At 39.7% G+C, this 26,964-nt stretch overlaps 1 protein-coding gene across 3 annotated transcripts in view; it reads left to right on the plus strand.

Annotated features, from left to right (window-relative positions):
• Positions 1-25,733, plus strand: part of COL4A3 (collagen type IV alpha 3 chain) — a 115,133-nt gene extending 89,400 nt beyond the window's left edge. Inside the window, exons 35-53 of one of the 3 annotated variants that reach the window (XR_006740460.1) lie at positions 556-654; positions 1,168-1,257; positions 1,568-1,707; positions 3,561-3,687; positions 4,809-4,889; positions 5,308-5,406; positions 5,670-5,717; positions 8,047-8,232; positions 8,735-8,865; positions 11,201-11,273; positions 13,215-13,286; positions 13,375-13,500; positions 14,312-14,410; positions 17,644-17,856; positions 19,734-19,911; positions 20,036-20,150; positions 21,659-21,831; positions 22,481-22,630; positions 24,598-25,733. Coding sequence is in view for 2 of the 3 variants with exons in the window: in XM_045575354.1 (XP_045431310.1) it covers positions 556-654; positions 1,168-1,257; positions 1,568-1,707; positions 3,561-3,687; positions 4,809-4,889; positions 5,308-5,406; positions 5,670-5,717; positions 8,047-8,232; positions 8,735-8,865; positions 11,201-11,273; positions 13,215-13,286; positions 13,375-13,500; positions 14,312-14,410; positions 17,644-17,856; positions 19,734-19,911; positions 20,036-20,150; positions 21,659-21,831; positions 22,481-22,565 (2,135 nt within the window). In the remaining variant the exon portion in view is untranslated. Of the gene's footprint in view, positions 1-555; positions 655-1,167; positions 1,258-1,567; positions 1,708-3,560; positions 3,688-4,808; positions 4,890-5,307; positions 5,407-5,669; positions 5,718-8,046; positions 8,233-8,734; positions 8,866-11,200; positions 11,274-13,214; positions 13,287-13,374; positions 13,501-14,311; positions 14,411-17,643; positions 17,857-19,733; positions 19,912-20,035; positions 20,151-21,658; positions 21,832-22,480; positions 22,631-24,550 lie in introns of all 3 variants that reach the window. The other 2 variants (XM_045575354.1, XM_045575353.1) reach the window with 2 other exon arrangements.
• Positions 25,734-26,964: the final 1,231 nt, after the last annotated feature.

Consider the following 26,964-nt stretch of genomic DNA (forward strand, 5'->3'; position numbering starts at 1 on the left):
GAGATAGTCTAGACACAAACATGGTCCTCTGGCATCTCTAAGATAAAGCAAGAAGAAGCTATATTTAGGCCACTAATTCTTATAAGCTTGTTAATTGCTGGTTTTGTTTGAGAGCTAACTCGTGCCAGCTACTGTGCTAATAATTAATTAATTAATTTAATCCTGTTTTTAAAAAAATGTAAGTCCACATTGGCCCATTCTCTTAACAAATATCCTGTATTCTGTTATAATAATACTAGAGGCCCAGTGCACAAAATTTGTGCTCTGGCAGTTGGAGGGGGGCCTCCCACTGCTGCTGTGCTCACCAGCTGGAAGCCCAGCTTCTGGAGGAGTGGTGTTCCCCTGTGGTAGCGCACTGACCTACCAGGGGGCAGCTCCTGCATTGAGCATCTGCCCCCTGGTGGTCAGTGCACATCATAGCAACCAGTCATTCTGGTCGTTGCACTGTAATGGTTGTTTAGGCTTTTATTATATAGATCCCATCAATTTTAATCAGGATGTGGATTACTCTGATAAAATTCTAACCTGTATTTTTAATACATTGTTTAACACTAGGGTTTGCAGGACAGCCAGGTGAGAAAGGAGACAGAGGCATTCCCGGGTTCCCGGGTTTAGAAGGACGCAGAGGGCCACCTGGACCACCAGGACCACCAGGTATAGTGGACTTGCTAATAGAAGTATCAGGCTTTGTGTTTCCCTTCATCTAAATGTAACAAAAACGTGTTTCTAGACTTTCTGGTGTGAATGTGAATCCTGCTCCAGTAGTCTTCCAACAGAAATTTGCTTCTAAATTAAACCAAAATGAAGGTGTGTATAGTCAGCCTGTATTAACTAAAAAATATTAACATGCACAAATTTCCATTTTTGTAATAAAGTTTTTATTTTGAAGCTACTAATATGTATTGCAAACTTTAATGTATCACAATGTTACATATCATAGAAGAAAATCAGATAATGCCTTAGAGGTTTTCAAATTTGCCTCTTCCTTTTTTAAACAGATTATTGAGTTTGCAAACTAATTTTTTAAACTATTAAAGTAGCCACCTTGTTCTCTGTGATTCCATCAAAATATATTATAATACATGGCAGTAAATGTTCAGTGTAGAAATCTATTACTTTCCTGCTTCGGTCCTAGGATGATCTTATGACTGTTTATTTCTTCTCAAGGCCCCAGAGGAGATCCTGGAAGCCATGGGAGTCCTGGAGAACCGGGCCCCCAGGGAGTGCCAGGAAGCATGGGGCACATGGGGGTGCCAGGTAATGGATACGATCCTGCTATGAGCCTACATACTTACAATGGATCCCAGTTTTCGATATTGTGTTATTTGTTCTTTGATTTCCCATTTCTTAGAAAGTTGGTGTAATACAATTAGGTTTACTAGAATATTAATGAGAACAAAACAAATATTTACATTGTTTAAAAATTATCCATCATGACTACCTGGTTTATTAGAGATACCGAAAGGTCAACTTCCTAAAAGAAAGGTGTTTTGTGCAAAGGCTGGAAGTAGAACACTTCGAAATCCCTGTGTTTACCTATTGTGTCTGACTTCTTTCCTAATTTTAGGCTCCAAAGGAAAGAGGGGAACTTTGGGACTCCCAGGTCTCCCTGGAAAAACAGGCCTCCCAGGTGTTCATGGTCCCCAAGGAGATAAGGGAGAGCCGGGTTATTCAGAAGGCACAAGGCCAGGACCACCAGGACCCAAGGTATATCGGCCAGTGAAATACTTACATTTTGGTGATGGGGGGAGTCCCTTTAAATACCAACATCTATTGGATTCAATGTGAGTAGAGAAAATTTTAAATGTTATTATATTTTCAGGTAGGTGTTTGGGTTCTCTTTAATCCTACCTTCACAACTGAGGATGCTGTCAACTTCTTAATGTATTCCTGCCAGTTTCAACTCTGAAGGAATTTCTCATCATTGCTCCTGCAATTTAAGTGTGCTGCAAGAAGGAGGCAGTGATCAGGGACTTACACAATCTGCCAGGGCAGTGTTTGTTTTCTGCGACACAAAGTAGCCAGTCTCTGCTATGGACTCACCTCACACAGACTTATACAAATAAATTTCCTTTGCCCTTGATTTTTAGACTAGATCTTCAGAAAACCAGGGAGACTCAATTTCCACTGAAATATTTTCTCAGTGAGGAATTGTCTTATACTTGATTCCCATTCAATTAATTAATAGTTTCACTTAGATTTAGGGTTTTCATAGGTAACCACAGAAAAGATGTTCAGAACCATGCATTGAACAAAAAAAAAAAAAAAATGGGCTCATTTTATCATACAGGCAAATCATAGTAACAGAGTAGTATATTTTAATCAATTACTATGGAGATTTTATAAGTAACCATTAAATCTATACATACTGGTTTATTATAAAACTAGAAGCCCAGTGCACGAATTCATCCACCAGTGGGGTCCCTTGACCTGGCCTGCGGGGATCAGTGGACCTCAGTGCCACCACCGCCTGGCCTTACCCACCAGCTTGTTGGGCTCCAGCCCGCTGTCCATGTGAATCCTGCACAGCACTAAGTAGTGCGCGAAGCAGCAGGTGGTCAGGGAGGAGCCACTGGGCTCAGCACCACTCCCACTTTGCAGGGGGAGTGTCTGCAGGAGAGGTTTGTGCTGCCACAGCTGAGTGGGCCTCCAGCTGTGGAAGTGCACTAACCACCAGGGGTCAGCTCCTGCATTGAGCATCTGCCCCCTGGTGGTCAGAGCATGTCATAGCTAGCAGCCAGTCATCTGGTTGTCCAGCCACTCAGGCTTTTATATATATATATATATATATATAGATTGAAGTACACATGTAATGGAGATTTTGCTTTCTTTTTATATATGATTGACATGCATTTATTGGCATGTATAATATCTGTAGAACATATGTTCATTTGGTCTATTTCTTTCCTACTCCTGAGTTAATTATCACAAGTTGTGATAATTACACCTTTGTGTGATTATTTACTATTTCCCCTCTGGTCTCCACGAAGCAAGGACTCTATATATATCACACATGTGAATATGGTTATTATATTCCTGGTGAGAGCCAGTTTTGTAGGTGTGTGGCCCATGTAGTTATAGGGGTTGGGTGCTAAGAAGGACGGCACATTTGGTTCAGTGCTTTAATGTTGCTATTTTGAATTGCTTTATCATTTTGTAAAAGGGAGCTGAATATTCATTTTGTGCTGGGCCCCAGAAAACATGTAGTCCCCCCCTTTTCCCAAGCACCTGTCATATTACTGGCACATAGCAGCTACTCAGTATGAATTGCTAACTGACCAGCTAAATAATATTCCTATGTAATAAAAGCATAGCATGCAAATTGTCCCTTTGACCTGGAGTTCGACCAGGGGGCAGGGCTGACTGGCAGCTGGGGGAAGGGAGGGAGTACCCAGCCTCCAGCAGCCAGCAGCCACTGGGGACCTTCCAGTGTATGAATTTCATGCACTGGGCCTCTAGTGTTAACAATAAATAAATGCAAAACAAATACAGTTTATACTTCATTCTGATCACATATCCTGCTTCCATGAGAACTTTAAAGGTGTTTGACTGAATTTAAGGGAGAACCAGGATTGCCAGGTGTCGTGGGAATGAAAGGAGAAAGAGGGCCACCTGGGCCGCCTGGACATTCAGGGCCCGCTGGACCTGATGGAGTCCCTGGACATCCCGGAAGTCCCGGCCATCCAGGTGAGCACTGGCTTTACTCTGCGAGCAGGAGGCATGACACTTAGCATGTCTCTCGCCGCCTAGAATCGTCTCTGTAAACAGAAAGCTTTTTAGGCTTTTGTATTATAATTGCTTTTATTCAACTTTCATCTTCTAATTCTAAGACACTAAGGAATAGAAAATGAATCAAGAGAAGCCTTATTTGCTGATGAGCCAGTTTGGTTGACTGAGATCTAAAAAACTGCTCCCATAAACAAAACTTCTGAGGTGCTCCCAAAAATTTCTGAGTTCAGCCCAGAGACGTGAAATGTTGGTTCATTGTCCAGTCTTATGATGGTGTATCCATTTTCCAGGTTTCCCATAACAAACAACGCAGATGGAAATTTACTTTCTCACAATTCTGTAGGCTAGAAGTTTGAGATCAAGGTATCGGCAGGGTTGATTTCTTCTGAAGCCTTTCTCCTTGTCTCATGGAGGGCCACCTTCCCCCCGTGTCTGTCCTCTGGGTCTGTGTCCAAATGGCCGCTCCTTATAAGGACACCAGTCATGTTGGAGTAGAGCCTGCCCTACTGACCTCATCTTAATTTAACTGCTTCTTTCAAGACCCTGTCTCCAAATATAGTGACATTCTGAAGTATTGAGGGTTAGGACGCCAACATACAAATTAGGAAGCAACACAGTTCAACTCATCACCCTGTTGTGGTGTTGTTTTTTCTGGCACATTTCAAGGTCAAACTTTGGCTTTATTTTTTTTATTGCTTATAATTCGGGTTTCAGTTTTTGTTTTGCTTTACTAAAAACAACTGTTAAGCTACTGGGTTGCAGCTGCCGGTCTTACAGATACCATTTTAAAAATTATCCTTTCAGACACTAAAAGTTTCCATGGGTTTGCTGTTAATTCCCAATGGATCACAAAGCAATAAGTCAGGTATCGAGTGGCCCACTTGATTGCTGTGTGCACACTCTTCAAAGCGGTTTAACACATTGCTGTGCTTCTCTAGGGAAGTAGCACCCAACAAAAAGCCTGAGGTGACGGGTACAAGTCACCTGAACACCGGCATGAGCAAGGTTGACTGTAAGAACCAATCATTTCAGCCAATGTAACCATTTCTTTTGTCCTTTCCCTCTCTCTCCATTTACAGGAAAGTCGGGTCCTGATGGTGACATGGGGTCGAGAGGAATGAAAGGTTTCCCTGGATTTCCAGGAACAAAAGGCCCTCCAGGTTCCTGCTCTACTTTGTCTATCGCCCTTTCCTAAGGGAAGCATGTTCCCCCTGAGTTTGAACTCTCTGCTTAGCCATAGCTTTGAGCCACGACTGCTCTTTAGAAGGTAGCCACCAATTACTCAGTCCTCAGACAGAAATGCAGAAGAGTGAGGCTAGCTATTATTTATACCTATTTATATTATATATATATTATTTATACCGATATTTATACCTAATTCAAAGGTCTGCCAACCTAGACATTCCAAAGAAATAATCCTCATAACTGTTCGTCTGTTCATAGCTTTCATTGTGAAGTTAGCTGCACATAACTACAGTTCTGCAAAATTAACACTTTTACCAGAGTTACACACGCCTGGCACATTAGGCCATTCATCGGAAGGAAATTCTCTCTTTGAATGACTTTTTTTTTTCCCAGGCCCTCCAGGATTCCCAGGAGACCCTGGCCCCATGGGTATGAGAGGAGACCAAGGAGGTGACGGGATTCCTGGTCCAGCAGGAGAAAAGGGAGAAACGGGTACAACTTCTCGTATTCTTGGATCCACTCATTTTATTTTGCATGAAATTATTAGTGACACTAATTATTAATTAATAATTAGTAATTCTTCACTGCTCTAGAGATTGTTTTCTGACAGAGCAATCTTTAACATGTTTTGGGTATGTGATAATTTAGACTTCCTTTTATTGCCAATGTTAAATCGACCTAGCAGTATCAATCATATCTACATAATGAAGCCAACCACATGTAAACTATTAATATGCCAAAATGACCTCTTTCAGGTTTGCTGGGGGCACTTCCAGGCCCAAAAGGGAAGCCTGGTGTTCAAGGTGAGCAGTTCTTCCTTCTCAGCCCTGGTGACTCACAGGTTCAAGGACAGAGTCTAATGTAATATGCTTGATCAATAAAATAAAAACATACGGGATTAAAGGAATCCCAGTGGTAAAATAGGATGTTTCTATTCTTCATATGCAAGTAAAAATGCTTCATTATTACCATTACCACAAAGTGAATGAATTAGGAACTGTGATCCAATTTTGGAATTTCCTGCTATGAAAGTCTTTACAAATAAAAAGATTTTTTTTATCTATGTGCTTTGTTGTTGCCAGCATGTTTTAAAGGCAGCATTTCCTAAAAGGAGAAGGTGAAATCGGTGGCTTCTCAGTGAGCATCCCTCCCTGCTCTTCTTCGATGCAGGAATAACGCCAACCCTTTCCCACCTTATCACCTTCACAGCTCTGATTCCACCCCCCACGGCCAGCTTGTGGGTCGTGCTACTCTTGACAAATTCCTTTAACATCTCAGACCTGGCAATTTACTGAGCATATCATGCAAAGCACATACAAGTTTTTCATTGGACAGCTGTAGTTCGGAATGTCTCATGCCAGTGTGTCATACAATAAGCAGCTGAAGTTTTCCCATTTTGTAGAGAAACCTGCCAGAAGAAACATTAGCTTGCTTTCACCTTTTTGTTGACCCTTCTCAGCCATGGGTCCTGTGGATTTGAGTATTTTATTAGCAAACATGCCTAAACCCTGGTTATTGATACTCACAAGAACCAGCAAGAAGTCGTCTGATGCTACTGAGAAACTCAGAGGGGCAGGAACTTCCTCCTGACCTACCAGCTCACCTGTGAACATAGACCAAAGCTGCCCCTTTCTGTTTGCTTCTGGATGATGTGACCATCTTTGCGGATAAGTTTAATATTCCCGCTTTCTCACATGCACCTCCCTCCCCCAGAAGCATAAGGCTTTGCCAGTCTAGGTCACCGTCGAGTTTAAAATTATGTCCAAAAGAAGAGTTTCTGTTCCTTTCCTGGGCTAAGTTCCCAATATAACCATTTGGAACGAGAAATCTTTAGCATTTAATTGGAAATGCAATTTGATATAAAATGATCACATCTTAAGCTTTTTAAAAAGCGTCAAAAATAACAAATAGCCTAATTGTGTAAGTAGATGATTACGTATGCACCTCAATCCCTCCAGGATAACTAAATATGGAGAAGAGTTCATTGAGACATGGAAGGTCTGAATCCTTTTCGTTAGTTTATTCTCCCAACTCCTAAAAAGAAACCATGTCATAAAACAAGGAAGAATTTGAATGGAATTGGAACATGTAACCCAAGACAGCAACTTGGTGCTTCAGACCATTGCCAGACCGTTGGGCAAATACAGTATTTCACAGCCTAGAGTGAGCTGAAATCATCTAGACACTTTAAAAGCATAAATTATGAGCTATCAAAAAGAGCGTGACAGACAAAAGGCTAGATAGTCAATATTCATCCATTTTATTTCCAGCCTCACTTTTAAGTCTTCCCCGCATCATAGCTTCCCAAGCCCTTCCTATGCCAGCAGCCTCATCCCCACTTTGTCTTCTTGCCATCATATCTGTCTCCTATTTTTACGCCACTTGCTGTTTCTATAATAACCCGAAGATGGGAGGGAGGGGGAAGCTTATTTTAGGCTTACGCAGCATTTTCCATTCGTGAATGTCAATGTACCGGTACACGTTCTTGAAGGTTATTGAGAAATATTATTATTTAGTAGTGACTTTGAGGCTCTTTTTGGTAAATCCAAAACTCTTGCCACATATGGTTTGCCATATGGGGGAGGAGTAACCAGAGGACAGAGATGGGATTACAGCTTTGTCGTTCCTTTGCCTGGATTGAGCTGGGCAACACCTCCAATGCACACATCATTGCCGTGAAGTTTTAGCTTTGGGTGCTCTGCTGAGTTTTCAGTGATTAAATAATGAAATTTTTATTTTATTTTAATGAAAGTTCATCAGATAATAACAGTCATGGCTTACATTTACAGAATTCTTTAGACCTTACACCATGCTTTTCCATATCACTTTTCCATTTATTACCTCACTGGGTCCTTGAAGACCTGAGCTAGGTCAGATCCTACCTTCATTTTAAAAATAAGAATATTACAAAGTGACTTTGCCAAGATCAAATGGCTAATCAAAGGCAGAACTTACTCGAGACCTGCATTTCTTTTACCAGCTTATTTTTATAAACTATATGTGTGTGTGTGTGTGTGTGTGTGTGTGTGTGTGTGTGTGTTGTGAATCTTAACTCATTATTAGAGATAACCACAAACTCTAACTCCCAGTATAGGGGCATTACGGAAACTTATAAGGCCTTTCCTTTTGCAGGAGCGAAAGGAGACAGAGGAGCCCCAGGCTTGCCCGGCCTTCCCGGCAGGAAGGGGGCAGTGGGAGATGTTGGGCCTCGAGGACCCCCGGGAGTGCCAGGATTCCCAGGGCCACCAGGTTTCCCTGGTACAGTCATCCCTGGCCAAAAAGGAGACCGAGGCCCACCAGGCCCAAGAGGAAATCCAGGTAGAGGATCTACTTTTAAAGAAGATAAAAGAGTGGAAATAATGTTTAACAACAGAAGCTTTCAACTCCCCCTCGTGTGACCTTACTGCTTCTTTTCCCTCTGGTCTTCTCCATTTTTCCGTACCCACTGGATTTCACACAGAGTACCCAAAGCTGTTGGTATTGTTGATGCAGATGGTCTGTAAAATTGGTAAATGCCAAATTAGCCTAAAAGACAGAAATGCATCCATCCACCAGTGAGCTCCTGCTCTGAGTCAGGTACGGAGCTGGAGAAGATCCTGCTCCCACACCCCTGCATCCGGGAGGAAACATTCTTGCCTGTGCCAGGGGCTTCACTGGCATTATCTCATTCTGTCTTGACCATAATCGCATCACCCTCTCAATGGGGAGATTGTTCAGGGTAATGGTCAGGAACGGGGTTTGCACTCTCTTCCAAAGAATCATCCAAAGAACCTTCCGGGATCCCCAACATGCAGTACTGACAGGCTCTTTCTGAATACAGGTGAGCCTGGTCCCCCTGGACCTCCGGGGAGTCACATCAAAGGCATAAAGGGAGACAAGGGATTTATGGGTGAGCCAGGCCCAAGAGGCCCACCTGGAGCCGCAGGAGACACGGGGCCACCAGGTCCTCCCGTAAGTGTGGAAAATCATTTTGACTTCTTATATTCTCCCAAACCAGTTGCCAGGATCAGAGACACAGAGGCAACAAAATTTCCCCATCTGTAATGCTTCTGAGAAGACAGAGTCCAGAGGTTCATAGAACCAGTCGTAAGCATTAGATTTGGCTTCTGAGAGGCCCCTAAAGTGTGGGCCCTTTTCTGTGTCACTGATGACCTTTCCTTGTTTCAATTCTGAGCAATTCCAGTTTTGGAAGCTTCAAAAAACACACACACACAAAAAAAAAAAAAAAAAAAAAAAAAAAAAAAAAAAAAAAAAAACCACACACACAAAAAAAACACCTAGGGGTTTGGGATCACACTAGAAGACAGCATAATTTGTCTCAGTTAATATGCTTTTGAAGTTATGTGTGCTACCCCTAAATGTATATTTCCTTCCCATGACATACACTCTAGTGTTTATAAATACTTGCCATTTCCTTCCAAATACCAGGGTGGGCAAAAGTAGGTTAACAACAACAACAATAATAAATACAACAATTAATAAATAAGCAATACAAGAATAAACTGTTTCTCATACTCACAACTGTAAACCTGCTTTTGTCTACCCCTATATTGTCTCCCCCAATAAATACCTGTTTGTGTTGGCTTTTTTCTTTTTCAAATTCAATTTAACCTTTCACCAACCCTGCCTCTATTGATATATCCTACTTTGTCAACATCCCCCTTAAAAATGCAGGCCCTGGACAAAGAATATCCAGGAGTGAGGATGCGGTAGTCAATGGGGTGCCTAGAGGAGGGAACAGTCTCACTATCCTGACATCCCCACTTTGTAACACAACCTAAAATCCACTCGGGCTGCTTGGCTGCCACGTCCCCATCTTGTCGCCGCACATTGAGCTCACAGTCAGTGAAAGCCCATGTGCCTTTCCCCGTGAACTGCTACTAAGTTTTCCCCATTGGCTCTTGTCCTGTGTGCTTCCTTGAGACTTGCATGTGGACTTTCACATTTACCTTTCTAAGATGTCACTTTGTTCATTTAGACTCCTCTCCCAGCCTATTACTATCTCTCGACTCAGCCTCTCACTCAACACCTCAGCCTTCTTCCTAGCTTTCTGATTCCTCCGTTTACATCAAATTCTTGGAGACTGATGAGGAATCAGAGTTCTGTCACAGATGTTCTGGGTCAGGAATCGTGCTGCTCTCTCAAGATCTCTTGGTATTTGGTTTCCAAAAGCTACTCTTTTAAAACCTTTTTTTTTTTTTTTATTTGAAAAGTGAGATATTTGCTCTTCTTCAGTCTGAGTATTCTCGTGTTCTTCATGATTATTTGAAAGTGGCAAACACTGACCCTGTGACCACACCAAAAGTTCTCCCCAGGACACTGGGATGTGGAAAGTCCAGTTTAGAAATGTGATCTCTCTTAAACCTTCTGGGGGTTCCACCAGCTAGGCTTCCTTCCACACTGGCACTCGAAACGTAACTCTTCCTGATGGATATCCAAACTGGCGAGGTGCCTTTACCAGTTTTCTCCTTGCATGGAAGTGCTCACTCCCCAGCCAAGGGCTGGGCCTGGCACCGGGCCCTCCTCCCTGGTTATCTCTGCCAGACCTCAGAAGCCTGGGAGTCCTGGATCAGATCGCTCTGTTTGCTCTCCCTTCTTTTTTTTAATCTCACCCTGCCTTATCCAAGCAATAGGACTGCTTCTTGGTTTGATCTTCTTGCTCCAATGACAGGTGGCTCAAAGGGCAGTCTTGTTGTTCTTGGCATTTTTCATGTCCGCTGTTTTCAAGTAACACATTCTGTCTCAAGTCACACGGACTCTGTAGAGTAGATTTAACATACATTCCAACATATGGCTCTTTTCAGAAGCCTTGTCCCCCCCCTCCCCTTCCCCCCCCCCGCCTCCTTTCCCTCTTCTAAGTCTTTGCTTGGGCATCTCTTGGTTGCAAGAGCTATTCGTGCTCAGCCTCATTTGGAGGGAGCATCTCCTCCTGGGCAGATGATTGCGTCCTTGTCCAAAGTGCATGTCAGAACCGCCCTAATCACCCTTTCATGTGCCCATCTCTGGACACTGTTTCTACCACTCTGACCAATTCATAACTCTTCTGGCTTAGTCAGAATGAGTTATTATTTTTTAAGTTATTATTATTGAAAACTATAGTCTTAAGGAAACATGTAGGTGGCAGAGGAATTATAGGAGGTGAAACAGTGATTGCAAAGTTAAATGATGTCTCTTAACCTCAGCTCATTCTTATCTATCAGATTATATACTATTTATATCCCATTTTCTTTGAATGTTGTGATTTTTTAAATTTGTCTGGTTCTGCTCTTTTTCACTTGAAATATAGGGAGCCCCCGGTACTCCAGGTCTGCCGGGGCCCAGAGGTGACCCTGGGTTCCAAGGATTTCCAGGCATGAAAGGTACTGTTTTGTGCACTGCTCTTTGGATGCAAATACAATGACTGAGATTCACAGTGTAGTTCACCCACATGTTTATTGAACTCCCACAGTCATCCCAGATAGTTAGGATTATACAAAGAAGACATTAGTGTTAGTGAAGAAGAGGACTTAAAAATTAAAACCATACCTTAAAGGTGGGAACTGTAGGAAAACTAAGCAGAAACAGTTTAAAGTGGTTACCTTTGAGTGTACTGATGTATGAGGGTTAGGGGATGGGGACCTACATTAATAGCAACAGCTATTATTGGTTTATTGCTTGGGTTATTTCTTTTACCTTGTGCAGGTGTTACAAGTTTAAAAACTGAAAACCTAAAAAAATTCATCAAACTGTTTATTAGTGGGGGAGGATAATATGTAGATTTCAGTATTTTTTTCTATGGAGCACATCTGTTATGTTTTTAATGAGAAAAAAAACACACACTATACTTTGGGGATTTTTAAGTTTAAAATGTTCATCCCCAGAAATATAAGCTTCGGGTTTTAGAAATTCTCCAATCTTCCATAAGGGTGCTATCACCTTAAATAAGGTTTTGACTATGGGGTTTGTTGTTTTCGATGGCTAACTCCCGTTATTATTTTGTGTATGGCAGGGACTCTATTATAGACTAAGATGCTAAGTAATAAGTGTAGCCAAAGTGAATAGAGCCACAGTTTCACAAAGGAAAACTTTTTCCAGGACTAAGGAGTTAACTTTTTCCAAGACACAAAGAGAGCCTTTTTCATGCATTCAATCACCGACTCCACAAGGAGTCCATTAGTTAAGAATAAGTCAAAGCAAGAATTCTGGTGAGTCTCATTAGACATTGGGTGGGTGACTACTGGCAGGCAGCCTGGGGAAAATGTGTGCCACCTGTCACTTCCTCAGTCTCACAACAGGAATATATAAGGATTGAAAAATTATGTAAAGGCTTCACTGAAGAAACATTCTGGGGAGATGTTTAGAGGAGGTTTCATAAAATCCAGTTCTGTTATTAAACATAGGGTATCCCAAAAAATGTATACACACACTTTGAACAATGAAGGCAGTGTTTATTAAAATACATCTCATATCAGCTGTTAAAGTGTGTATGGTCCATGAAACATTTAATCCCCTCAGATTTCAGAATAAGACCATCTATCATCTGGCACTACTGAGTTTACACTTTTTTATTTAGAAATTATTAATCCCCAAAGGGAAAGATATTGAGGCTTCTTCTGGTGTATATAAGTAAATATTGACACCTTCCTCAAATTCTGATATCAAGTGGATAACTTATAGTGTAATTGCCAGTTAACTTTTGGTCACTGTTTTATTATATCTCTTCTAAAAATATCATATTTAGTATTAAAATCTTCCTAAGTAATCAGATGTAATATCTACATTAGGTTGAGATTTTTTTTTAAAATGATAGAGTATTTATACAAATCAATGGTTCTTGGTACCTTTGTTGTTGTCAAACACTGGGAGAAAAGTTGTACTATTTTGATAGTTTATATCAAAACAGATATTCTCTATGTACTCATGAGAGTTCCTAACATGATATTAACTCTGGGCTGTTAGAAGCTAGAGTACTATGCTGAGAAACAGATAACTATGATAACCAATATAACTTAGCAGGAAGTGCTAAAATAGGATTCAATGTCACTTTGTATTTTACCTTAAATATGACATTGAATTGCTTCCTGAACTTAGTGAGCTCTTAGGAACTCTCCCCCTTCAATGCTAAAATACAAGATCTTAATGCTTACTTCTAGAATACACTTTCCAATAGATATTAAACATTGGGTCCAAATGAAATGCCAAAACCCATGTGAATAGCTGTCACAGAGTTTATAACCTCTAGTCACATTTTCCAGTATTTAGCTAGGAAACCCACTATTCTAAGAGACATCACATTGACTCCCCTCCCCCTTTGTTTTAAGGAGAGAAGGGTAATCCAGGATTTCCAGGATCAATTGGACCTCCAGGGAAAACTGGGCCCAAAGGGCCACCAGGTAAATATGACTGCCTTAGTATTGCTCTCCATGAAGAAAAGAGTAGCTCATCAGTAAAGCCATCTTCTTCTTATGTTCGTGTCAATAGGTGTACGTGGAGAACCTGGCACAGTTAAGATCATCTCCCTTCCAGGAAGTCCAGGGCCACCTGGCCGAGCTGGAGAACCAGGGATGCAAGGAGAACCTGGGCCACCAGGGCCACCGGGAGTCCTAGGTGTGGGACGGGAAGCATTGACTTGGATCACTAGGAAGTAGTTGAACTAGCAAATGGTGCTTCACAGAAATGTTACAAATTTTAGCTCATTTTAGTTTTGACTAGCAAATACAAAGACTTTTGAGTCTATTGAAAGCTGTTGTGCATGGTATAAACTTGAGTAAGTACACTCTAGGGCACTTAGGGTTGTTGTATTTTAATTAAGGTAAAAGTATTCTATCTTCACTGACAACTGTTAGTCTTAGAAGTCTATTTCTGATGGCCTGAATAAACCTGACTTCTATGTATTGGTACATTTCTAATACTTTCTACAGCACTTGGAAAAGTAGTAAATGCAAATGTAAGATTCAGCTCCTAAAAGCTTTTCAAAATACTAGTATTAGTGTATGAAAATTGAACTAACCCCTTTATATAGGTTCAGTGTATTGTAATAGTCTTCTGAATGGAATTATGTTCTAAGTTTGCTTGAATCATTTGGGAGATGCCATATTACGTTGATCAATACAAGAGCAAAGTGAATTCTGGAATAGCATAAATCAAAATGGCAGCAGTTTTAAAATGCTGTACTTCATATACTCCTAGTTCATTTCTAAGGGGCTTTTTTCCTGGGAACAAAGGTGTAACAAATTGGATGAGCAACTGTCTCTATTTACACAAGGCTTAGCTTCTGCTCAGTTTGTAACACTTACACTGCTGAAACTGGGGACGTCCCAGGTAAACTGGATCACCCTAACTTTTATCCTATATGAACTATTCAATACAATGTTGGTTTTTCTGTTTTGCTTTGCTGTTGTTGTTGTTTTATGTATAGGACCCTGTGGGCCAAGAGGTAAACCAGGCAAGGATGGAAAACCTGGAACCCCTGGACCACCTGGAGAAAAAGGCAGCAAAGGTTGTAAAGGAGAGCAAGGTAAATGGCTGGTGTATTTCCTTCACAGGAGAGCTGTTTCAATAGACAGAGAAGTCTTACTTGAATATGTGCTACAATAATAATCTAGATTTTTCCATGTGTGCTCTTCAAATTAGACTAAAAACCAGCAGCAAAACACTCATTCTATATAATAAAGAGGTAATAGCAAATTGACCATCACTCCAACACACAAGATGGCTGCCCCCATGTGGACACAAGATGGCCACCACAAGATGGCTGGCAGCGGAGGGCAGTTGTGGGCAATCAGGCCAGCAGGGGAGGGCATTAGGGAGGGACCAGGACTGCAAGATAGAGCAGTTGGGGGTAATCAAGCCTGCAGGGGAGGACAGTTGGTAGGGAAACCACATCTGCAGGGGAGGGCAGTTGGGGGGGACCAGGTCTGCAGGGGAGGGCACTTGGGGGCAACCAGGCATGTAGGAGAGGGCAGTTAGGGGCGACCAGACTGGCAGGGGAGGGCAGTTGGGAGCAACCAGGCCTGTAGGGGAGGGCAGTTGGGGGGACCAGGCCTACAGGGGAGGGAAGTAGGGAGGGACAAGGGAGGGCAATTAGAGGTGACTGGACTGGCAGGGGAGGACAGTTATGGATGATCAGGCTGGCAGGGGAGGACAGTTAGGAGCAATCAGGCCAGCAAGGGAGCAGTTAGGCATCAATCAGGCTGGCAGGGGAGTGATTAGGGGGTGATTAGGCTAGCAGGCAAAAGCAGTTAAGGGCAGTCAGGCAGGCAGGCAGGTAGGTGAGCAGTTGGGAGCCAGCAGTTGTGGATTGTGAGAGAAATGTCCCAGATTGGAGAGGGGGCAGGCTGGGCTGAGGGACACACACACATATACACACATCTTGGGCACAAATTTCATGCACTGGGCCTCTAGTTTGGAAGAAAAAATCAAAAGTTACTGGAATACACCAAGTTTCCTACCTCCTAACTAGACAAATAGACACCAAATTAGTTTGAGGACATTTAGTCCTCATGAATCACTAATTCCATTTTCATAAAGGCCAGTGCTGTTTTTATTTTATAGGAGTACTTAGTTAATAATAGCTACTTATGGGGGAGTTATACAAGTAGAGAAATATTACCTTGATACACATAGAACAGCTCGGTATCCTTACTTAGGAAAGCCATGTGTTAACTATGCCATTCTTGACTACAACCCAATAACTCGGGCGGGGGAGGGGGGGCTCTAAAATATTTTAGTCTGAACATAAGCTATATGTTCTCCTGGGACAAAATCTACCTTCTACAAGTTTCAAAAGCAACTCCTACAAACTACCTAGATGTCCAAATCTTAGGATTGCTGACTTTGTTAAAATAAGAAAAAATACTAAATGTGATTTCCCAATTATATGCCCAGATCTATTATAATAAGGCTATAAAGAGTAGATATTTAAAAATTCAATTGTGCTAACATTAACTACATCAATTGTGCTAATGTTAACTATTAAAATACATCAATTTCACAATAACTCATAATTTAGTATTGTCATGAGTGTACATTAGAGCACTATTTATTTGACTTTCTTTCAAATGTGTTTTTTCAAGTGATAAAACAAAAGTCTTACCAATAATTCTATTGATTTAAAAAAGTTTACTGACCAAGTTAATTCTTTCAGAATAGGACCAAAGATACTAAGTACAGATTGTATTGAGAATGATTAGCAAAAACACTGGTGGTTCCCAATGTGGGGCACACACCCCACAGAAGGGCAATTTTATTTTTAAGGAAGGCAATTTGATTTTTGAGGGAGGTAATTTGAGAATAAGTTACGGTATTAACAATGAGGTCTTTGCATTTCTTATGGTTCTAGGGGCCTTATCTATTTGTACAGTATATAAATATATATTGTAACATACTTATGCATTTCAGTTCTCTATATGTTCTGAAACTTTGCTATTTTTTCATATCACTTCATATTACTATTCTTTTTTTTTAAAAAAACAATTTCTTAGTGATTTCTTCTTCTGTACTTCAACTGTCCTTTCTTTCTTTTTTATCTTTCATGGATGTCATGTTCTTTGGAAGCTTGTTTAGGCCAAGTTGATGGCCTTTTAGGCTTCCTGTACATGAATCATTATTCATTTTTTGAATAATAAGAATTATATGTCACGGGGAGGGGGGTGCTTCAAGATTTTAGAGATGCTTAGGTGGGGCATGGCCCAAAAAAGGTTGGGAACCACTGAAGTACTAGACATAGTTGGTCCTAATGCTATAAAAGACCTCCTAAGAATGAGAAAGGGATCTAAGAGTCAAACAGAGTGAGGAGACTGAAAATTATACATATATTTATATAATATTGGGGCTTTACCAAATCCTTGTGAAAAGTATTGACTTATAATTAGGACTAAACTAGGACACTGCCTGACTCCATGGCCTGATTGTTTATGGGGAACAATACCTCCCTTGACTCACTAGGCCAAAAATCCAAGTGTCTGCTGGCTCTGCATGTCCTTAGAATTCTAAAGAACCATCACCCAGATCAGGTTGGGGTGGAGGGTCAGGGTGGTGGCAGAAGAAATGGATCAGGGGAGATGAGGGTGGCTAGCCTCTGCCAGAATCATAAATAATGGGTATTTGATGAAGAAAAGGAGAACAGGAGAAATGAGAAAAATGGATAGTGACAAAAGTGTATTAACTAGCCTACTCAAATGCAGAGAAAATTTACAAAGTAAAAAAAGTACTTGTTTTAATCCATATAAACTCTAAATCACAGAACAAAAAGTCTGGTTTTTACTTGCTTTACTAATTGATCAAAAACATTCTTAAAGTTTGCACCTTTGAAAGGAACTGTCAATGTTTTCCTTGTTTATTGAATTTATGAAAAACCTATGTAATTTTTTATCTTCTTGAATAGATTTTCAAAGCATAGATATTTGACTTCTTGTTCCCACTGTATGCATTGATATATGCATAAAAGATGTACATAAGACTATCTACAGGAGGCAGGCCACCCCTAGGCACCTCAGGGAAATACAAAGGCCTGATCTCAGAACACTCATAAGATATACACAGGCATTGTATTTGTAATATACAATGTATGTGCATTATGCAGTATCTATATCAGGCATTTTGTGACATTATTCAACATTTAATATTGTTTGACCATTTTATAAGCCACTATTCTGTGACTCTTTTCTATATTTGGGGCTTATCGGATATAAAGTTAGTACTTTGGAACAAGTTTGAGGTTGTTTGTGTTGCAACATGTGTTTCTTCAAGGACCACCTGGATTCGATGGACGGCCAGGTTTGAAGGGGATACCCGGTGACACCGGACCACCTGCAACCAGGACAACGATGAGAGGCTTTCTTTTCACCCGCCATAGTCAGACCACAGCAATTCCTTCCTGTCCAGAAGGAACAGAGCCACTCTATAGTGGGTTCTCTCTTCTTTTCATACAAGGAAATGAACAAGCTTATGGACAAGACCTGGGTAATGTCCCCGTTCCAAGTTCCCACTCACTGTTCCAAATACAGATTATAAAAGTTTGTACCTGTTCACCCCCTTCACCTTTTTGTCCATACCACCACCAAACAAACCTTAGGCAACAATTAGTATTTTTGTACCTCTGAGTTTGTTTTGTTCATTTGTTTAGTTTTGTATATTCCACACATAAAATACTTGTCTTTCTGATTTATTTCACTTATCCATGTTGTCACAAAGGGCAAGATTTCATTCTTTTTAATGGCTAATATTCTGGTGTGTGTGTGTGTGTGTGTGTACATGTATTTCTTCTTTATTCATCTATTGATGAACATCTAGGTTGCTTCCATATCTTGGCTATTGTAAATAATGTTGCAGTGAACATGGGGGAACATATATCCTTTTAAATTAGTGTTTCATTTTCTTCAGATAAGCACCCACAGGGTGTGGCAGGGCAGGAGCCTCTTTGGACGGGTGCTAACTTGGGTGGGTCCTCAGGGAAACGCCAGAGTGGGGTGAATAATGTTCACGAGGTTAATGGAGTGTCAGAAATGACACCTGCCACTGTCAAACCAGCCAGGTTAAAGGAAGGGGAGAGGGGAATGGCATCTGCCAGCACCTCTGACTCAGGAGAAAGTTCCAACAGATCTGTTGCTCCAGCACACACCCTAAACTAGTTCACCTTCACACATGACCTAGGTGCTTTTCATTCTGCTGCCTCTGTGCTAGGACTGAGAAAGAGCACAACCTGGGTTTCCCTTTGGCTCTCTCAGATGTAAACCCTGCTGGTTTTCAAAGCCAGATGTTATAGGGGCTCCTCTTTCTGATTTAGGTCTCCCAGGCTAGGGCATGGACCCCTAGCTCTTTGGGGAAGATCTCTGTGGTTATGATATCACTCTTACTTGTGAGTCACTGCTTGGGGAGTGGAAGATAGGGAAGGTCCTGATTAGACTTAGTCTCTACCCCTCTTAGCCATTTCAATGTGGCTTTTAAAAAAATATCAGTAGTTGTAGAAAATCTGTTCTAGTCCTCAGGTTGTTCTCAGAGATACCTGTTCTACATGTAGTTGTAATTTTGGTGTCGATGAGAGGTGAACTCAGGAATTTCCATCATCTTTTTTTAAAATATATTTTTATTGATTTCAGAGAGGAAAGGAGAGGGAGAGAGAGATAGAAACATCAATGATGTGAGCGAACCATTGATTGGCTGCCTCCTTCATGCCCTACAATGGGGATCAAGCCTGCAACCCAGCCATGTGCCCTGACCAGAAATCGAACCACGACTTCTCCTGGTTCATAGGTTGACGCTCTACCACTGAGCCACACCTGCTGAGTGCTACTCCGTCATCTTGACCTCGAAGCCAGGAGCCTTGCTCTTAAATGCCAATATAGCTTGTCCTATTCAACAAAAACAATTTTCACTTAAATCACTTTTTTAATCTTAAAAGCAATATCTTTTCTAAAGCTTTATCTGGCTATTAGCTATTATATTCATATGGAGTAGAAATACTTTGAAGCAAAAATATTTTTCCAACTAACCTCTACCAGTCCTCGGGAAAGAGCCATGAAAGTATTATGGATAGGAGAAAGAGGAATCTTTAATTTCTATCATTGTTTAAACTTATATAACATATTTTGTCATATAACTCTTCCAAGTTATAATTTTTTTTAAAAAAATTATTGTTTAATGTACTACATACCTGGTAAGTCTTCTTTTTCCCCCATTTACCTCTTCCCAGTCGCTCCCATCCCTCAGCAGTTATAACTCTTTAGTGTTGTTTTTCAGTTTTTGCCATAGATTATGTTTTAATTTGTCTCTATCTAGTAACAATATTCAAAATAGTTTTAATGTTACTGAAAGTGATACCTAGTCTGATGTTTTATTAGGAACTCTTGGAAGCTGCCTACAGCGATTTACCACAATGCCATTCCTATTCTGTAACATCAATGAAGTATGTAATTTCGCATCTCGAAATGATTATTCATACTGGCTGTCAACACCAGCTCCGATGCCAATGGACATGGCTCCAGTTACTGGCAGGGCCCTGCAGCCTTATATTAGCAGGTAAAAATTCAATCCTTTAGTTTTGTGATGAAACCAAGCAAATTACTCAATTTGTAATCACACTGTAAACAGCACATCACAGTGTAAAAAGTGATGCCCCCACATTCTTTGTGTCATGTTACAGATGCACTGTCTGTGAAGGTCCTGCGATTGCCATAGCCATTCACAGCCAAACCACTGACATTCCCGCATGTCCCCATGACTGGATTTCTCTCTGGACAGGATTTTCTTTCATCATGGTAAGGAAAAAGGGACAGCAAATTCATAGTAAAAACTGCCTATAAAATACTAAATGCCCCCAAAATGTGACTGTCATCAACTTATATGTCATGAACATTTGCTTGTAAATCTGAAAATATACTCTCTTTTAAAAAAAACCAGTAAGTTGGGAGGAGGGGTTGGTAAAAAATGGAGCATTTGAAAAAAAATCTCAGGAAATTTCAGATTCTAAATTAGGTATTTAGGTAAACAGTTACTACAGTACTGGTAATAAAATGTCTATTTTTTAAAATGTGGTACATATTTTATATACATACTCTATAATCCTTATGAAAACACTGCAAGATAGTTTGTATCATCTACAGATTTACATTAAAAAAATGAATAATTTCCCCAAGGTCCCACAATAAATAAGTAGTAAAACTAGGATTTGCATCTAAATCTGTCCCAAAATCTTTATGCATTCATATGAAGATGGGAACTGAGAGAAATCACCTTTTAAAGAAAAATTCGCCTGATATAAGTGCTAAATTAAAAAATCTATGAACTGACCATGTAGTTAGTGGTTATTCATATTCTGTAAAGCATCATTTATGAGAGTTAGTCCTCCTTCTTTATTCACAATTGTCCATTGTTTCAAACATCAACACCTACCATATGCATGAATGGTCTAGGTCCTAAAGATACCTGCAATGAACCAAAGTCCCTGCTCTCGTGGAGCTTCTATCCTAGTGGAGAAGGTAGACAATAAACAAGAAGACACAATAACAACAGGAATGAGCACAGACAGTAAATGGTCTACGAAGGACATAAGACAATAGAGAATTCTAGGCAAAAGAAAGTTTTTACTTCCTTTTTGATGACTATAGTTCAACTTGGCAAGTAAATGGAATGCTAGCAAATCTGAGCAAAGAAGTGTTGAAAGACCCCCAGAGGGAGACCCCCACTCTGTCCCACGGATCGAGGGCGACCCCAATCAACCACAGGAGGCGTCACTTGATGCAAACAGCAAGAGGCTTTATTCCAGCACGTTGGGGCTCAACTCATAACTCACGCAGGAGCAGAGGAGTCGAGCCCCGAGCAGAAAGTCTTACAAGTATATATAGGCAAAAACCACACATCGGGAGGGGTTACACACGGGGGGGGGGGGGGGGGGGAGACGAAGGAATTCCTAAGGGGAACTGGGCTTATTAATAACATGTTTTATGACAGGGCTTGTGCTTAGTCAACAGTCCCATCTGGTAATCTCATATCCTGTTTCTCTTAACTGTCAGAGCACTGTTTGCTCCTTTGCTCCTTGCTCGGGGCTGTTTCCTGGGACAGCTTTACAGCTTTAAGGGCTTTGTTCCCATCACTGGGACCTTGGGGAGTTGAGATAAAACAGGCAGCTTTTAAAAATTTTTATTCTTTCAGAGTAAGAAGCTAAAATATTGTTTTTTTTTCCTTGTCTTCTACTACTATATATATAGTACTAAAAATTTCAACACCATGCACAGAATTCTTAATTCTGATACTTCCATTGTGACAGTTCACAAGTGCAGGTGCTGAGGGCTCTGGGCAAGCACTGGCATCCCCGGGGTCCTGCCTAGAGGAATTCCGAGCCAGCCCCTTCATAGAATGTCACGGAAGAGGGACATGCAACTACTACTCAAATTCCTACAGTTTCTGGTTGGCTTCACTGAACCCAAAAAGAATGTTCAGGTAATTATTCAAAATAAAATCTAATCTAATGACTTAATTGCAGAACTATTAAAAGGTTGCCTATGTTAGATTTTGATTACCTGTTGTTGATGTACTCATACTCATATTTTTAAAAGCTCCCATATCAATAATATCCTGTTTAGCTTGGCATTTCTAGTTTGTAAGAATCAACAGGTAGCCATGGTTTTGTACTACTGTACCAACAAAGGCATCACTAGATGTATTTAACCTTTGTACGCCATAAGCAGCTATAGCATAAAAACAAGATGTGGAGATGGTTTCTCTTTTGGATGTGTGGCCATTAATTGGTTAATATTTAGATATAGATTGATAATAAATTACTGAATAAAACCATTAAATGATCTGCTAATTTTAATTTATTGTATTGGACAAATTTTAAGGCAGGCTCCTTAAAAAGCAGGTGTAGTTTTCATTACAAAAAGATGATCTGTATGTTTCCTCTGTGCTACGGGAGTACAACTAAAATCATAACATGTTTACATATATACCTTTTCAGAAATATACCTTCTATAATAAAGTTTAGATGAGCTATAATATGCATTAAGAAAACTCTAACCCAACAAGCATTTCCTTTTTAACTACAAATTGATGATATTTGTCTTTTTCTTTCTTATTTATTTATTTTCAGAAAACCTATTCCATCAACTGTGAAAGCTGGGGAGTTAGAAAAGATCATAAGTCGCTGTCGGGTGTGCATGAAGAGAAGACAATGAAGAAATAAATGAATATAGAACTGTTATTTTTCATCTTAAGTAATCAAGTAATGATGCATTTATAGGTTAAGTATTTAAATGCATTTATTTAAGTTTTTTTCTCTAACCACGCTCTATGATGGCTTGGTACAAAGTTTATATTCATGTACCTCACACAAAAAAGCACTTATTTAAGTTAGCTCTGTGATCCTGATCTCTAAATCTGTGTTTCAAAGTCCCCTCTGGTAAGGCAGCAGAGTTTTCAGAAAATATCACTGAAATTGTATTCCATCTGGATCTAAGGCTCTATTGAAATGGTGATTGTATAAAGTTTGATGTGACAAGTGAAGACCTATTTGGTCCACTAAATTCCCAAGATTTGCCCCCTTCTATTCCAGTCTTTGAGACTCAGAGAGGCTCTATCAGTTTTAGATTGCCCCACCTACTTCCCAAGACTTTAGATTAGGGGTGTCGAACTCAATCAGAGAAGGGGCCAAAATCTAAAATCCAGCCTAAATCGCGGGCCGAGTGGTTTACTGAACAGTCATAAACTGTCATTGTGATGGAAACGCAGCGGAGTGCAGTGATGACAGCGCGGTGCGGGCCACATTGCAAGGCCTGGCGGGACGGATTTGGCCCGCGGGCCTTGTGTTTGACACATGTGCTTTAGATGCTAAGTAGAGGAGACAGGGTGAGTGGATTATGAGCCTTCATTGATGGAACTGGACTTTCAGATCTGTTAATTAGCCTAAGGCTGGAGGGAACCAGAATTACTGAGGTGCACAGACTTCCTAGAGCTCTTTTAAACATCCCCAACACTAAGGCCAAAAGGGGGGGTTCCCTGAATGGAATCACAATAGCTGTGGAAACACTGTATGGCTCTGTTTTGTATTTTTAAAGTCTGTTTGTTTGTCCATTGAATTTTGTTTGCTCATTATAGCAATATAGCCTACTTGTGTTCCAAGTAGGAACAATTTTTAACTTTAGTAACTTAATTTTGATAGAATATTTTTATACACATACTCTAAAATGTGTCTAAATTTTGACTTTTCTTTTACCAGCACAACCAAAAATAATAAAAAGAAAACTGCCAAAACCGGTTTGGCTCAGTGGATAGAGCGTCAGCCTGCGGACTGAAAGGTCCCAGGTTCGATTCCGGTCAAGGGCATGTACATTAGTTGCGGGCACATCCCAGTAGAGGGTATGCAGGAGGCAGTTGGTCGATGATTCTCTCTCATCGATGTTTCTAACTATCCCTCTCCCTTCCTCTCTGTGAAAAATAAATAAAATATATTTTAAAAAAAGAAAAAAAAGAAAACTACTTAGATATGTACTTTATCCCTGCTGCTATAAATGTTAGTACATATAATTGAGTAGTTCAATAATCCATGAAAGAACTTAAGGCATTAGTAGGATTATCAAGCTCAGAATATTTTTCCTTTGCTCTAAATATTCCATTTAATTTGGATATTTTGATATCCCTTTGTTACTTCTCTAATTCTTCCTTGGTAAAAACATGTTTTTTATATTACATATCCTTTCAAACTATATTGAGAGAGTCCACTATATAAAATATTAATGTACAAATTGTATAGCTTGGCAGTGTTATAAAACTTACTTTTCAGTGTGTTGATGCATTCCCAGAATTACTTAATTCAACTTAGCAAGCATTTTATTCAGCGCCAAGCGATATTCAGGCACTGTACTAAATTATAGAAACACTAAGAGGAGAAAGTTAATATATATATATTTATATATTTATATATATTTATATTTATATATATATATATATATATATAGATAGAGAGAGAGAGAGAGAGAGAGAGAGAGAGAGAGAGAGAGGAGAAAATTTTATATATATATATATACATATATATATATATATATATGATCTGCAAAACATAAAAAAACATTTATACTTGATGGTAGCACTATTTGATGAGTCTCAGAAGTCAGGCAACCTAAGAAAAAGCTCTAAATATGTTTCTTGACCCACCTAGGTGGAGTTGGTGGTGCTGATATTTAAATTCTGGTTTTGTTGCTTCAATCTCAGTTGCTCTGGAAGTGAAGATGTGGCCCCAAAAGACAGCACAGACTGTGACCATGGTCCGCATCCTCCACTGCTCAAATGACTGCTGTCAAGCCATTTTTACGTTTAAATGAAGAAGCACTTTTTATACTCAGATTACTTGTTTAGACTCACCTAATATTAAAACGTTTTCCTCTAAAAATGTCTTACTGTCCAAATTGCACTATCCTGGCATGGAGGGCTAATGGGTCTCCACAAACCCTCCACAGACCAGGAGTTCTTGAAGTGTGGTCCCTGGACCAGAAGCATGTGGAAACTTGTCATAAATGCAAATTCTAGGCCAACTCAGACCTACAGAATTAGAAACTCAGGGTAAGTCCCAGAAATCTGTTTTAACGAGTCCTCCCGGTGATTTCCAATGCACCCTAAAGATTGAAAAAAAAAACTGCTCTGGGCAAACACCCCCAAAAACAACAAGTGTACAGGCAGTTACCAAGTAGAGCTGGCTACAAGTGTTCTACCTGTCTCTCTCTTGCAAGTTCAAACTCACAAATGAACTTAAGGTTATCTAATGTTACTAATAAGAAAAAGCCCTAGATTGGTGCTAATGCCAAATAACTGGCTGCCGCTTATCCCCCAATCTCCATCTTTCTTGCCGTCTCATCAGTGTTTAACTTCTGAGGAAGACAAGTAATGCTAAATTCCAATGAAGCCATACTAAGCTGCTCAAACATACTTCTAAAACATAATGCTCAGTGCATTACTTTCTATAGTAGTAGCTTTATAATGTGAGTTTATAAAGTTATGAAGATTTAACTTTGCAGATAAAATGTAAAATAACTTGTTTCTTTTATATTTGGGGCTTCACCTTTGGAATTTCACAGCTTGCTCAGAGATCTCTCGTTTTGCAAGATAAATATTATTAAGTAACTTATTTATAAAAAGAATTGCAATAATACAATATGTGAGTTTTATTGCTAATTTAACTTACAAAGATTTTTCTATGCATCAAATGTAACTTACTGCTTCAAAACAATTTAATATTCACTCTGTATCCAAATGAAATATATTTAAAATATATTGAATATTTTATATTATATCTTGACAATATTACAATATTGTGATGTACTAATATTTCTGTAATTATAGTGAAAATATAATTTTATTGTATTGTATAATAATAAAATTTTAAAAATTATATCTGGTCTTATTTTTTCCAAGTGAAAATACATTTTTTTAAATTTTAAAAATTTTAAATTTTAAAATATGTTCACTGTAAAAACAATAGACAATACAGAAGTTAACAGATTGTGGATACATTCTCATATCCATAAATAAGAACTAATCATTATTTTCATGGATTTACTATATGTCAATGAATCCCCAATTAATGGACACTTCATTTAGCTTTATTATGGACATGTTGTGCATATTTCTTATCACAGTTTGTAAAAATAGGTTCTTTATGGTTCCAAGGTTTAAGACAAATTAGAGAAAGAAAAAGATTGAAGAAAGGGAGTCCAGTTAAAAGGGTAATATACAGGAAGTCTAGCAATGGGAACAGAAAGTACACGGAAAGTGGACAGTTGACATTGAGGTGAGAGACTGTAAAGATGGGGGACTTGGGAGACAGTGAAAGGCGACTTTGGAATTTTGAACCTTGGTGAATGAAATTAACTGAAAAAGGAAATTCAGGAGAAAGTATCTGGATTGAGATGAGGAAGAAATTTGAGTTTGAAACAGTTTTGGGACCAAAGCTCCAACGGGACACTTGGGCTAAAACTATGCAATAAGATGAGACTAAATGGATGTAACCTATTCAGATTTTTATGCCACCTTTTCCCACAAAAGATTTGAGGCAATGTGGTGAAAGTTAATGATAAATAGGAATGGACAGACACATGAATGAAGTCCCAGAATGAAACTCTTGTCACAAGACACAAGGCAGTAGAATTTCCAGGTAAAAGAGAGAAATATGCCTTTTTTCGGGTGTTGTGTTTTTTTTGTTTTTTGAGATACTACCAACAGTGTTAGATGCTTTCACACATCATTCTCAAGTCTCATTAACAGAATCAAATGATTCAGGAAGATTAAGGGTGATCAGGAGTAAAGGAGAAGACTTTGGATTGGTAATGTCCTAAGAAATGTCCTGAGTTTATTTGAGCCAAACATGTCGGGGCAGCAAGATCTCAAATGCTCTGGAAAATAACAGTTTGCAGCTTCTTTTATGCATTTGAAATTAAGGAGGGAGCTAAGGAAAATGATATGGATGTGGGATTGGACTACAGGATAGTTAAAAGATCACCTGCTTTCTTGAAGGTGGTTACTCTAATTTCAAAGGTGTGTTAACCTATCGGGTCTAGTAATAATTAATGTCGTTTTTAAACATTC

This window comes from Pipistrellus kuhlii, unplaced genomic scaffold (assembly GCF_014108245.1).
Source record: "Pipistrellus kuhlii isolate mPipKuh1 unplaced genomic scaffold, mPipKuh1.p scaffold_m20_p_7, whole genome shotgun sequence".
NCBI classification, from domain to species: Eukaryota; Metazoa; Chordata; class Mammalia; order Chiroptera; family Vespertilionidae; genus Pipistrellus; species Pipistrellus kuhlii.